Below are 15,349 nucleotides of genomic sequence, written 5' to 3'. Positions count from 1 at the left end.
TTTCATCTCTGAAAACAAACCAAATTACTTCCCGTTAAAATGCATAAACAGTTTTCATTTCTCATAAAATATTTGATTTTATTCGGTAAAGCCTTTTTTCATGACATGTTTGTTTAGTATAAATTTGCCAATTTAACATATCTGCCTTTCTCTGATTCTTATTCAAAGAATTCACACCTGAGACACACGTCTTATTCCAGACAGATCCTTCGCTTATAAGCTTAGTGATTTACTCTGTCACTTCAAACAATGTTTGTTTGTTTTTATTGTTTTGGAAATTCGCATAAACGTCTACTGATCTGCAAAAACAGATTTGGAAAAATAGAGCTTTGAAAAGGGCCAATAAATATATAATAGGCATTTTAAAAAATATGCTTTTGAAGAATGCACGCATTAAATCTTCAGTAAAATATTTTAAGTCGGTTTTCAAAGCTTAAAAAGGAATTAGGGGCAAAATTATTGAAAATATTTTAAATTTGTCAATATTAAAAGATGAAAAACTTAAAAATCAGACAATTTGGAACATTATACGAATTTACCAGAAGGCATTTTTTATTCAGTAACATAAATTGAATTAAAATGTAAAATGTAGCTTCAATTAAAATGTAAAATTATATCCTTGATAATACCAAAAGTTTTTTTTTTAATTTCAAACTTACTGGTAAATGGCCATATATTGATAACGACTGTTAATCTTATAGTATAAGCTAGTATCTATACTTCGACTGTTTATCTTATAGTATAAGCTAGTATCTATACTTAAAGAATTTTTTTATCGGTTTCTAAAACATATGAATACTCACAATTATAAGGCTTTGCATCTTTTACATTTTCCTTTGGTAACTTTTTTGGTTTAGAAATAATTTTAACAACACTATTCGCAGTTTAATCATAGTTTCAAACGTACTCTTGAGAGAAAAAACGAAACTACTAAGAATTATTTGCGAGTCGTTCATTATATATTCAAACGAAAGTCCCTATTTAGAAAGAAATAGGATTTTCTAAACAGTTATAGATAATAATTAATCAGCGTTATTTAATAATGAACCAGTTAAAGATAGACAAATGATTAATGAGTTTCACTTAATCATAAACAAAATATGTGGTTTAATACATTTTATTTTAATATTTAATTAATTGTTTATTATCATATTTAATTGACTATATGGAATCAAAATAGCTTTCAGGCCTATTTTTACATGAAATATTGAAAGACCCTGCAGAATAAATTAAAAAAAAAAAGTTCTAAAGAAGTGTTTTAATTACAGTGCCAAAATGTAGATTCTTTTTATTTTATTCCTAATTGTTTTTATTTTAAAATTTTTATTACAAATATTGAGGAATCTATAAATCAATTTTTCTTTTATTCATCACCATATGGGATTCTTAATAGGGAATCTAAATTTAATTAAATTGATCGATTGATTGATAATGAATTTTAGAAAATACAAAATTGTCATAGAGAACATACAAGATTGCAAAATTTCAAAATAGTAGCACATCCATACGTGAATGATAAATCGATTGCGCCATTCTATTGTTAGAAACTGTCAAAATATTTAAATCTTGATACGTACATAGGGTGAGAATTTATAATTTAAATACGCTTCTTCTAATTTCTTCCTAAAATAACAAATACTATATTCAGATTTGTACATTTCGGATTTATATCAAATTCCTATGAGATTTGTACCGCAGTTAAATTCAAATTACAGCTTCGAAGTCCAGAAAAGTTTGAACATTTGCAGTCCATAGAATACTGATAAATGCTCAAGATTTGAGGCAGTCATTGATTATAAGACATGCTTCTCACATTTAGGTCTCAAGATCTACCTTATTCATAAAGTACCTTATTAAAATGCCTACATAGCATTCTTATCACTTCGCTTTGTTCTATATTGGTTCGCTATCAAGTATTTAACTCAAGTATAACAAATATCAGGATCATATACGTAACTTCCAGCATATATGGTAATTTTACACGCATATAACTGCGCTGAAGTAATAAATATTTTATAAGCCCGATCAACTTCCCTGCGATACGTACAATTCCCCTTTCTGGCACATTGTATTAGAAACACGAGAGTATGTTGTATAAATGAAGCGTGAAGAGGAATTGAGATTGGTAAGGGATCTAATGTGTAATCCAGTTTTATAGTCATGGTTTTGAACTAACCGAACGCATGTGAGTGCTCTAAAAACATTGAAACGAGGAGATAAATTCATGTTCAACAAGGTATCGGATCAAAATACTATCTCAGATTATTTGAAAATGTGAGCGGCCAAATTAGTTTCATTTTCAATTTCATTATGCATATTTTATTTTATTTTTTTAACTTCCACGGTATTCTCAAAGAGAAACAAAGAAACCATATGAGGACAGGCATTTCAATTATCTTTACGAAAAGGTTTGTTGTGTGGTGAAATAAATTTTTTAACCTTCCAGCAGCTTATCCCGCGATTTCCGCGGGCTGGCAATCAGTCCATGTTCTATTGCATCCCGCTTTTTCGCAGCTTAGTGTGTTTATTTTTACGATTACAGACATTTATTATATCATATTATTATCGTGCAACATATAGTATCGGTTCGCTTTGTTTAAAAAATATTTTCACTTATTTGCAAACATCGCATCTAAATACAAATTTTTAAAAATTGCGCAGTCAGAGGGTTAATACAATAGAAGATTAAGGTGTTGCATTATTTAATGGAAAGAAATCATGTCTAAAAAGACTTCCCTTCAGATATCTAATGAAAATTGCTCTTAAGTAAGGCCAATTTCTTTCTACATAAAAATGATCATAGGCTGATTAAAACCACTTCCTGCAAAAGAAACTTTCCATATGGTCCTTCCAAATCATCAAAATGTTAAGATTTTAGGGAAGAACTGAATTTAGTTACGTTGAGAAGGGACGATGTTTAAAGCTAGTATTGCAATTAATTGCAAATCTTCATCGTCATCTTATAGAGGTGAGTTTTTTCCCTATAAAAAATAATCATTGGTAATGGCATATGCGTTTAAGATAGATTTCCTGGGGGGTGGGGAGCGTAAATTACTAAAATCTTTATGCTAAAAAATAATTTTTCATACAGCATTTTCAATTTAAACGAAAATTAAATCTTTAGTGTTGAATGAATTTTCGTAAAGATGAGAAAAGACAATTTTGAAGACTAATATTATTGTTACGTGCAAATTTTTATCGTCATCTCAGAGTCTCATCTCATCATCAAAAAGTTAGTGCATTATCATTTATAACAAATATGCATACTTATAGCTCAAAATATTGTTGCTGGCATTATGAAGTGAAAGTTTGACTAATAAAAATAAAACTGCACTAAATTTAAAACGCGCAGTTTTGGATATTCGCTCCAGATTCAAGAGGTTCGAAAAGCATTCAACTAATATCTACATGATAGCTGAACTAATTATCAAGTATGGTAAGACTTTCAAGTATGGTAAAATACATGATTGTATAGGAATTTAAATATTTTCTTATCTTCCATATTTCCGAATATAAAATCGAATTTTTCATAAAAATAATATTTTCTGTGTTGTTTTATTTTTCTTCTCAATAGATATGAATGTCTGAGATGTTTCTCTTCTTAATTTAGATTTAATCAATCACTTTAAAATTGATTTACAACACTAATGAAGATACGTGAATTCTTAGTGCTTACAGTTCAAGAAGTCTTTGATCCTAGGGAATATTGCTAAATAAACTCCCAACAAATTGCACTGCCATCTTAATTCCATGGGATGCCCTCGATGTTCATTTTGATGACTACAGGAATTTATCGAACTCCTAATAACGACCTTTTCTAGAAAAGCCCAAACCAAAGCTCTGTTCCGAGCTCTTCTAATGAAAAGATCTCAGCCATTCGATTTAAAAGAGTATATTTGGAACTCTCATACCACTATATAAGAATCTATGTTTACTTTCGGATGCTTTTCTAATCAAAGCATCGGAGTTCCCTAGTAGTGTTAACAACTGTCTGGTTACTAGGATACGTGTTCGCCAAATTCCATGTGAGGAAGACCGCAGTGGTTTAATACATCCTTTACAGTGAATTCGCCAATAAACTATAACAAGGGCAGAAATTCGAAAAAAAATTGGATTCCAATGGAAGGTATGGGAGAAATTCAAAAAATTCATCCATAATTATGATGAAGCCTTAGGTCTTTAGGAATTTCTTTCAGATAGCGCAATTGCAATATGGATCAATTTTCTGAATTTTAAATAGCATTTATACAAAACATTGTGAACAAAATTGTTAATAAATATTTGCTACATTTTCCCTTTTCAAACCACTTACAGATTTGTATATTTTTATTTATATGTACAAAATGTCTTTAGATTTTCATACATGTCGTGCATTTTTCTGTGAATGAATCAATAATCTTATATTATAATAATAACATAATAAAAATGGCAAATTTGTTGGTATTCTCTATTTGCTCAAAATATTTCATCACGATCATATGCGTAATTTTTCAGTTTTCTTTTCTGATATTAAAAACTTGCAAATTGTATTTAAAATAATTTAATTGTAAACCTATTATTTAATTTTTGTTATTAAGCGTTCATAGCTATTTTCTTATATTTTTTTTTAATTTCTTTTATAAAAATAATATAGCTCTTCCTAAAATATATTTAAACACAAAAATAATAAGATTTCAAAAAAAAATTATGATATTTCTAGTAATGTTAACATTACTAGAAAGTTAGAATTTACTACTATCTAATCTTGGATCTACTATCTTATCTAATGTTAGAATATAACATTACTAGAAGTTATTAATGTTATCTGCTTATTAGGATACGAGAAGCCCAAATTCTATGTAGAAAAGACCGTAATGATTTAAATTCTTTCTTTACTTCGGAGCTAAAACTAATTAAACTAAATCTGAGTATATATTTGAAAAAAAAATCAACTTTAGTAAAAGATATCCAAAAATTTCAAAAAATTAATCCGAAGTTATGAAATAAACTGATTTACTTTGAGAATTTTCCGTAATTCAATTGCAATAAAATTTATATCATGTATTGAAAAATTATTATTAATTATTATAATAATGGTAATTATGAAACTGTACTGACACATTTTAAAGCATTTACAGAATTATATATCTGGACTATCAGTGCAAAATGTTTATTTTATCGAAAAGATGATGGATAATGCCACATTTTAACTGCGAACGGTTAAATAATCATACAGTTTAAAACCGAATATTTCTTCACATTTAAATACAGTTTTTTTGCACTCGTCAGTGTGAAAAAAAAACCCTTCATAATCCAAGATCTTTAAAAATGGGTAAATTTTGAAAGAAAGTAATGATAAAATAATTTTGTTTCACAATAAGGAAACTCTGCCCATCCTAGGAAGAAAATAAATGTAATAAACAATACATGCAGGATTTTCCACAGCTGTTTCCTTACTTCTCGTTATACATAACATATGGTAATTTTTCGGGTTTATATATGAGTTTTAAATTTTAAATAGCATCAAGTATAAGTAAAATGCCAAATAGCGTTCACGGGAGTCATTTTCGCCGTTTTAAACTTTGTGAAAAGATGCTGTAAATATAAAATAACAAAAACAATGCATTGTTATCAGGTATATTTGAAACATGGCATGAATTGATGATATTTTTTTTAATATTAAAATAATTGAAAGTCTAGTTACTTACTTTTCGGAACTTTTCTAAAGCAAACGTATCAGCTCGTTTTTCCTACCAATTTTCATTTAGAAAAAAAAAAAAAAAAACTTTCTGAGAAAACAATTTCTAAACGAATCTGGAGATATTTTTGGAAGCTAGCGACTTATTTTTGTGATATTAATTCCATTAGAAAAACAAAAATAATATTTTTTCTATGAAAATATTTCTATGAAACCTTTATTTGAAAAAAAAAAAATATTTTGAATCAATTACTACGTTTAAATGTCAAGTCTTTTTTTTTTTTTTTTTTTTTTTTTTTTTTTTTAAGAATTTGGAATTTGGTTTTTGTTTTTGTTAGTTTAATTCATAATTTCGTATTTTTCAAGAGTTGCTGAAATTGAGATTCTTAATAATAATAGTTATTATCCCAATAATTAAGTTTATGTATGATTCTTAATAAAACTATAATTCTTAATACAATAGTTAGGCTAAAATATGAATAATATAAAGACCGTTGAATTCATTGAAAGGCCAATGAATCAAAATTTTGAAGAGAGCAATTCATACAAAATAATATGCAATAAGTTTAAGAATAATTAATTAGTTTTGATTAAATTCAGAATAAAAATCAAACATAACAACATAAAAATAAAAACAAACATAAACTGACTGTGCTTGACATCAATTTGATATTTTAATAACAAATAAACAATGTTTATATTTTTTTTATACAAAGAATCTATCAAAGCAGCTTTTTAGGAACTTCTTTTAGTATTGCAATTTTCTGAACAATAAAAACAGTATTATCACATCTGTTAGGGTTACTACGTTTAAAAACCAACTATATTTTCTATTTTATGAGCAATTTTGTTCTACACATGGACGAACTGTAATTAACTGAAAGATATTTAGAACGCAAAGCTGGAAATATTTTTGTGAAGCTTATGGAAAAATCTTTTTTCATAAGCGTTGCTTTTCATCACTAGATTGAAAGAACTTAATTTCACAGCTTTCTCTTCGTTATTTCGTAAATGCAGCAGAAAATATGAATTTCATCTAAAAGAATGAAAAACATAATTGCTTGCGTTATAATAATTTTAGAAAGCGCAAAAAAGATATCAAGAAAACAGTTAAAAATAAAAACTGCTCAGCCAATTTAATGGGTTCAAAAAACATGTCCCTAGTGTTCTAGTTAGAGATTTATTAATACCAGCCGATGAGAGAAAGAAAAAAAATAACCTTTTATTCTTTATTCAAATATAATAGCTTTATTATTGAAGAATTAAGTCGAAAAATATAAGTTTTACTTTCCTTATTATTAAAGTTAGTACAATTTATTCTTTCCTAATTGACATTATTTTCTTTATAAGAATGCTGCGTTTGTATTAAATATGGAAATTTTATTAATATCTGATTTAAAAAAATTCTTTTGTCAAAATGACCTTATTTTATTAAATTAAATTTTGAGTTATTTATACATGCTTAACTGCTTATACGTTTCGAAATTTATTTGATTTTGCTCTTTAACTTGTGAGTTACTTGTATACACTTAATTGAGTAATTATTTATTTATATATTTTTTCGGCATTTCTATGAAACTGATTTCTTTTTAATATAATAGAAGAATAGAATGATACATGATAAAATAATAATGCATTTCTGAAAAACTAAAGATGTATTTAAAATTTAGTTAATATATATATATAACTAAGTACTTACTTATATTCTTTTTTCCGCACTATTCTTAAATATTTTTCTTTTAATAGTTGAAAAATAGAATACTAATAAAATTGTACTAGTGATGTAAAAATCTTGTTTTCTTTTTTTTAAGTAGAGATCGAGATAAATGTGTATATGGCTTAATTCTTTGAAATTTAAACGATAAGCAAAGCTTAATAAATGTTAACGTTAAAACGTTAACGTAACTTTTAAAATGTTAACGTTAACATTTATTAACATAATAAATGTTAACAAATAAAAGAAAAAAATATTTATGGCTTCAAATTTCATTGAAAAAACAACCATTTTAACTCTCAAAATCTATAATTTATTTTATTGTTGAGAACGAGAAATAAAAAAAAATCACTTATGCATTAACGTATTATATTTCACTACTTCGTAAAATTCGCATTTCTGAAAAATATTGGAAAACTGTTCAATTAAAAAATGTTACCTACTCTATTACTGTATACCGAAATAATAGTTTACTTTTTTGACAGTCTTGGAATTTGCTAGCAGTACCGAAATAGATTTTATTTTGTTTTCATATAAAATACTAGTCTATATAGGCTCTTACGAAGATAAAAAAAAATCGTAAATTAAGAATAACTAGTAAATTATAATCTTTATATCAATAAAGAAAATTAGTTTAATTATAATTTTTAATTAAAATTAATTAGTTTTCAGTTTTAAAATACTATCATAATTATTTAAAAAAGATAATGTACTATTTTCGAGTAACAAAGGAAAAAAATTCAAACTTTTCAGACTACACATTTTTTAAGCAAGATTAAAAGAAAGATTTTTGTAAAATTATATTTAATCTATAAAAAATAAATTATGCGATGGTCTTCCAATTCATCTAAATTTATTTTTTTAAGAAACTCCAATATCGACTTTTCTTCTAGTCACTCTGAAAAAGACATTTCTCCAAGAATGTCTTAACATTCAAGATTTCCTGATTTCTATCGTCCAATATACTGGATATAAAACTGACTTTTGAGTAAATATGACGATTCATCTATATATTAAGTATATCCATTCTTTTAATTTTCGTTAATTTCATTCTTCAAAAGTATTTAATTATTAATGATTGTTTTATATTTTCAACTTCGGGATATTTTAATTGCTATTTGTATACTGCGTTCACGTATATGTACACATATTATTGCAAAGAAGTTGATTCCAATTTGTAATCAACATTACAATAGGATTCATTTGTATTACATTATATTAGTATTGCCCGTAGATTATATAGAAATATGGATTATATGGAAGCAATATTGCTCGTAGAATATATTAGAATTTAGACACGATTTTAACGAAGTTCGGCAAAGGAGTAAATAGATGTAATCGGAAAAAAATTATTGAAATAATTTTGCTATTTTTAATAGACCTTAGATTAAAATAGTTTTTAGAAGTGAACTAAATTAATTTCTAAGCAGTTTCATTAATTTTAAAATATACTCCTTTATTTCGTCCAAAACTGTTTTTATCTGTTTTAAAAGTTTGCAGCACTGTATATGAAGCTTAAGAAAAGGTTTAATTTTGAAAAGGAATTCTTCGAAATATAAAGAAAATATTAATCTTTGCCTATTATTTTCTATTTATACCTACATTTGTGAGGCAGATATTAAATAAATTTGAAATTTACTTTTCAAAGTTTCAAACATAATTTTTTAAGTAAAATGAACACATACACAAATTTGTTGTTATTCATAATAACTCAAATAAGTACTTAAATATTTCTTTTAACTGTAATTGATTGATTTTATTTCAATTTACATATTTTTAATCGTATGCGATAGATGAAAATGAATTAAATATTTCTTTAGATAAGAGACTCCCATTAATTTTTTTCTCTTTTAATCCAAGGTTTTAATCTCACTTCCTATAAATAACAGAATAGTTAGAGTATGTTGCGAAAGATTTTTTTATTTGCTGAAATACTTTGCAAAATTATTCTATGAGTACAGCAAAGAAGAAAGTATATTTCCATTCATATCTAAACTCGAGCATTCAACTGAGACAAGAATTCTGGCCTGTTAAGCTCCAATTGAATTTCATATCACACTCAACATTTGTTTTAAATTCATTCAAACAAAATAAATTTAGTCTTTTAATTAGTCTCAAACGCGTATTAATTTCTTCATTCATTTTATTATCATGTGCATGCAATTAATTTTTTGACTAAGTATAAACTTTTATAAATTAAAATAATTTTATTCCACACTAAAAGCACTGCTAGGCGTTGTGTTGTCACAGTATAATGCTAAGATAGAATTAAATTACAAAAATTCTCTTCAATCATTTAAGTTTTTAACTATAAATAAACTCAGTTATCAAATTAGTCTAAAGGTTTTAATGTGTAAATTTATTTAGTTTCTCATTCCAAAGTTTTACTTCTTTTTTTCGACTGAAAAACAGACCTTCCCTCCCAAATAAAAACCATCCCAACAAATCATATCCCAAACCAAAAACCTCCACCACCGGAGATCACGTCGGCGGCGGGGCGAAAAAGTTTTTCCCGTGCGAAAACTTTTTCCTCTCCGCGAAAAGATCTAATCCCCAAACCAATTCCTCTTCGAAAGAAAAAGATGAGTCTATTTGACTCAAACCAAACGAGGTTGCCACTCACCTGTGATGAGTGAAGTGAGGAGAAGCGTTGACCACGCGGACTTCATGGCTTGGAGCAGATGCTTCTTCGAGGTGAACGCAGAGGAGACAAAGGGCCGGTTGTGCCTTGAACGCCGCTAGGCAGGCACTGACGGAGAGCGGTCAGTCTCCGATTGCGATACCGAACAGATCAATGGCATGTAAGCTCGAGACACTGACGGGAATACACCTGGTGGGGGTGGGGGGATCACAAACCCCAGGGTAACTCCCTGGACTCGCGTTGTCATGGCCACCTGCCCCAACAAAGACAACATCCAAATGATTAAAAACTTTTACCTCTTCCTCCGATGGGTAGAAAACTAGAGGCAGGTTAAGTTTTCTCAATGAGGGAGCATGTGCGGCGTCGCAAGTTGCTCAAGTAACTTATTAGCGTCTAATCGTCTACTTGTTACGTTCCAAGGAAAAGCGCATGTGCGTTATTCTGTTCGTATGAGGGTGGGTTTTTCTTATTTGGGAGAGGGATTGAATTTGCGTGGGAAGAAGTAGAAAGTGAGGATCTAAGCACATGTTTGGATTGTTTGTTTATTCATTCGCATTCAAATGATTGCTCCTCCTTTTAATTTTACGTCGCTTTTGAATTAGATTGCGCTGCTTGAATTATTATTTTGTCCTGTAAAATTTTAGAAAAAAAATAATACAATGTTTTACTAAATAGAATCGCTAAGATTTTTATTATTTATTTATTTTTTAATTTCTCACAGAAAATTTGCTATAATTTGAAAGAATTTTTGGAACTTTTTATGACAATTTATTTGCGTCTAATACTAATATTGCTTCAAAAATGTGTATAACTAATAGTGAGCGAAGAAATAAATAGAATGTGAAAATAATAACATCTTGGATTGTTTGTTCATTCACTTTCATTCAAATGATTACTCCCCCTTTTAATTTTAAGTCAATTTTGAATTAGATTGCGCTGCTCGGATTATTATTTTGTACCATAATATTTTAGTAAAAAATAATACAATATTTTGCTAAATAGAATTTTTTTTTTAATTTCTCACAGAAAATACGTTATAATTTAGAAGAATTTTTGAAACTTTTTATGGCAATTTATTCTCATCTAATAGTAATATTGCGTCAAAAATACATATAACTAATAATCTGCATAGGAAAAAATAGAAACTGAAAATAGTAACTTCTATCTTTGAAAATAAAATGCTTCTTTATCATCTTTCTTTTATCATCGAGTGACATCGAACAAACAATTCCTAAAATATGTTTTTACTTTTAATTTCTACTTCATTTTAGGGTCATTTTTGATACGTTCTGTCTACAATTTATCTAATATTTTAAATTTTATGAAATCGAAAGAATATATATAGAGAGAGAGAGAGAAAGAGAGAGAGAGAGATGAACTATTTTTTTATTGTAACAGGTAATAAGTCGTAATATCTGAGATTTGCAGAATTTTTCAATTTATTGTTCCATTGAATAAATGCTTATCTTTAGCTGCCGACATCTAAGCCATGTTTAAAAAAAAGTATGGTCTTTTCAGTGGAAATTCACTAAAAGAAAAGAGGAGAGTTATTAAATTTCTCAAGTAATTAAATAATTGAATATTCTGCTTATTACATATATTGTACATTTTTTCCTCTAATACTCGGATGGACATTTTTCCCCTGGAATATATTTAATATTTTTACTATTAATATTTGGGTGTTTCGCGAGTGACAGAATTAAAATTCGTAAAAAAAAATAAGAAGTAAGTGAGAATTGATACGCTTGTTCCGAATGTTGTTTATTCGTGATCAACGCATCAATATTCGTGCAGTTTGTTTCACATTATTATTAATATGTATTTGGCTGCAGCATACCGAATAATTACAAATTTCCTCCCTAAAATGTATTTTGAAAACAGGAATATGCTTTATTAAAAATGCCCTTAAATCAATAATTATTTTTTCATTAAAATGGGAAGGGAAAAGAAACGTTTAAAATTTGTAGAGTTTTTGAGTTTAGGCATTGCTTTAATTTTAGTCCCTCAAAAATAAAATCATGGCATAATTGTTATCATAGAATAATTTATGTTTGGTGTCGAGATTATTTTTCTAAATATATTATTAGAAAATTTCATTTTTCCCTTCCAATTACATTAGTGCGTAAATAAATATAAAATAATAAAATTTTTGTTTGCTAAATACAAAGTAAAATCGGAAAAAAAATATTATCATTTAATTTGCATATAAATTGATGGAAGTAAGTATCTGTTACAAAATTCACAAAAGCTGTAAAAATTTCTGTGTTGCGCCTTTTTTTTAACATCGCTGAACAATCAACTGAAAAATGCTTTCTTAATTTTATTGAAGAAAACGCCTACGCATTTACTTCTCGTTAAAAATAAATTCATTTATGATAAATTTAATGAGAATCGATTCATTTGAGAGATTTTAATATAAATTTCAGTGGATTAAGTGAAAGAATCATCTCATCTAAATATGGATTAATATTTTTATCCTCTTTATTTTAAATTCTGTGAACAAAAATTTCAGTAAAAATTCAGTAAAATTAGTATTAGTCTTTACTTAATACTATTTTACTTACTAATACTTTTATGAAATCAGTATTATATTTATTTCCACAGTCAAATCATACCACGTTTGGCTAGACGATTAAACAATCTCGTGTAAAGATTTATTTTATTTTAAAAAAGGAGCAATATTTGCAGTTATTGTACCTACGAATTTGTACGGACCGTTGCTGCTGATAAAACATAAATTATAGATTCAGTACCTACAGAGAAGGTGTTATTTGTAGGTACACTATTCTAGGTATTTGAATGGTTTTTGAAAGTAAAATAGGTTGAGATGCGAATAATTCCTAGAGTAATTGTCGATTTTGCCAAACTATTAATAACAAATAAGAAATGAGAAAACACCAATTACTCTGGTTGCCGGCACAAATGACTCTCGTTACGCCAATTCGTCAGGGCAGAAAGGCAGTTTAACTTTTGATTCGAAATTTGAGATACCGTTTCCCCTTTAAACATTTCAATAAATATTTGTCGAAAGAAAAATAAAGCATGCTAATAGTAAACCAGCTCAAAAACCCAGATAGCAGAAACTCAAAGAATCGCAAGTATCCTTCGAAGCACTAAAAGATCTCACAAAACAACATTAAATCTCATAGTCAAAAATATAAAAGAAAAAAAAAGGGGTAATAGAGCCCTCTCAGCCCCAGAATCCTTAAAAATGAATGTTGAATTTAAGAGTACCTGCAAATGACATTTTATTCATTGGCACAATACTTGCGAACAGCATTTTATCCTTAAGTATAAAACCTGAAAATAAGTGCGTCATTTAAAAAAAATTCTATAAAACATTTTTATATATACGCTGTTATATACGAAGTAATTATCCTCAGTTCTTATATTCATCTCTATTTAATCTGGGTATTTTTATGGACTTTTCTATCACATTTTATTAATAATATATTGGTGAAAATATTCTTGCGCAGATTCGTGAAATGGTTTTCTCCATTTTATAAAATGCTGTTGTAAATAATGTATCATATTTAGTTTTACGTAGAAAACGATAATCATTGTTTAATTGCATTGTAATTATGAGAAAAAAATTCAAATTTTACAGCTTTAATGTAAAATGACATTTTTTTTTACTATTAAAAAGTACACATGAAATCGTACTAACTATAAATATATATAAATGAAACGTATGAGTAATGGCTTTAATAATAATAAATATAATATATAGAATTGCATTCTGACTTAGCTTGTACCTCTAATTCTTGATTGTCTGTTTAAAAAATGTTATGAATATAGAAAAGCAAAATGTGCATTCATTTGAAAAACTTGTATTTAAAAAAAATATGCAATTCGACGTCATTTATTTAGAACAAAAACTTTTCTATCTTCTAAACTATTATTCACTCGAACTCCCATTTTAGTAACAGATGCGCTTTCCCGAAATTGCCAGCAAAATATGGCTAGAATAACCGTGTTTTATCCGTCCATAAAAAGTGTTAAAAAAAAGAAATATAACCGAAAGGATATTATATATTAAGAGGAAAAAAATGAACTTAATTATTCAAAACTTCGCTTCATCTTTCCAAGTTTTCTAAAAGACCAAAATATCCTTGAAGAAAAAAACATTCATGTTCTCCGTCTGTTTCTGCTGTATTTATGTCAGAAATGAATATTTCTAACAAAAAACCATTTGCTTGGATAACCGTATGATAGGAGTCTGCTACGTGCCTAGAATCTGATGGGGCAGAAATATGTCACACAGCCACGCTCTACCTGTGTTTCTGATGCTCGAACATTGCGTTTATTATTAAGTCATTTTATTTTCGGCGTTCTCCGCTTAACAATTAATGTACAAGGATTGATCAATTCTTTTCTCTGGAAATTCCGTTTATTGATAAATAACAAATAGCTATGAGTGATACGATTCTTTTTGAAATGATTTAGGAACAATTGCTTAAAGTGACTCAGAGAAAAATGTCAGTTATTCATTTTTAAGTTACGCTCAATATCCAATTATTATTTCTTGCGCTTGCAGCTACACCAATTTATTAAGTCAGTGACTTAGCAATTGTTTTATTTTCCACATATCAATATTTGTTATTAAGTCATTTTATTTTCACTGTTCCTTGCTTAACAATTAATATGCAAGTACTGATCAGTTCTTATGGAGAGAAATCTACTTATGGATAATTAACAAATAATCATAATCGATGTTATTTTTTTAAAATGATTTAGAGACAATTACTAAAAGTTGCTCGCTTAAAATAATTATTTGTTTATTTTTAAGTTGTTCTCAGTGGCCAATTATTGTTTTTTGCGTTTACAATAACACCAATTTATTAGAGAGCAGTGACCTATTAATTTTTTCATGTTTTCATTCCTATTTTCACATCAAAAGGCTCAAAACGACATTTGCTATTGAGTCATATTATTTTTTGTCATTCTCTGTTTATCAATTAATTTATAAGGATTGATCAACTCTGGAATCCCAGTTTATTGATAAATAATAAATAATCGTGAGTTATAGGCTTATTGTAATAGAATTTAGGAAGAATTACTAAAAATTATTCTGATAAATATGTTAGATATTCATAGTTAGAATAAGCTCGATAGCCAATTATTGTTTTCTGTGCTTGCAGTAATACCAATTTATTAATGAATATTGATTTTTCAATTGTTTTATTTTACCCTCTTCCAAATATAAATGTTCAAAACAGGCATCTGTTACCAAGCCATTTCATATTCGGGCGTTTTCCATTTAAAATTTAATACACAAGGAATTATCAATTATTTTCTGTAAAAATTTCATAAATAA

The 15,349-nt window shown here is 27.5% G+C and overlaps 1 protein-coding gene across 1 annotated transcript in view; it reads right to left on the bottom strand.

Moving 5' to 3' along the window:
- LOC129958833 (uncharacterized) overlaps nucleotides 1–10,148 on the bottom strand; it is a 237,069-nt gene extending 226,921 nt beyond the window's left edge. Inside the window, exon 1 of the mRNA XM_056071546.1 lies at nucleotides 10,015–10,148. Within this exon, the coding sequence (XP_055927521.1) occupies nucleotides 10,015–10,060 (46 nt within the window). The 5' untranslated portion in view covers nucleotides 10,061–10,148. The remainder of the gene's footprint in view (nucleotides 1–10,014) is intronic.
- Nucleotides 10,149–15,349: the final 5,201 nt, after the last annotated feature.

The sequence above is a fragment of the Argiope bruennichi genome, chromosome X1 (assembly GCF_947563725.1).
Source record: "Argiope bruennichi chromosome X1, qqArgBrue1.1, whole genome shotgun sequence".
NCBI lineage: Eukaryota > Metazoa > Arthropoda > Arachnida > Araneae > Araneidae > Argiope > Argiope bruennichi.
Note: the sequence above shows the minus strand (reverse complement) of the source record. Positions and strands in the feature narration are given on the sequence as shown.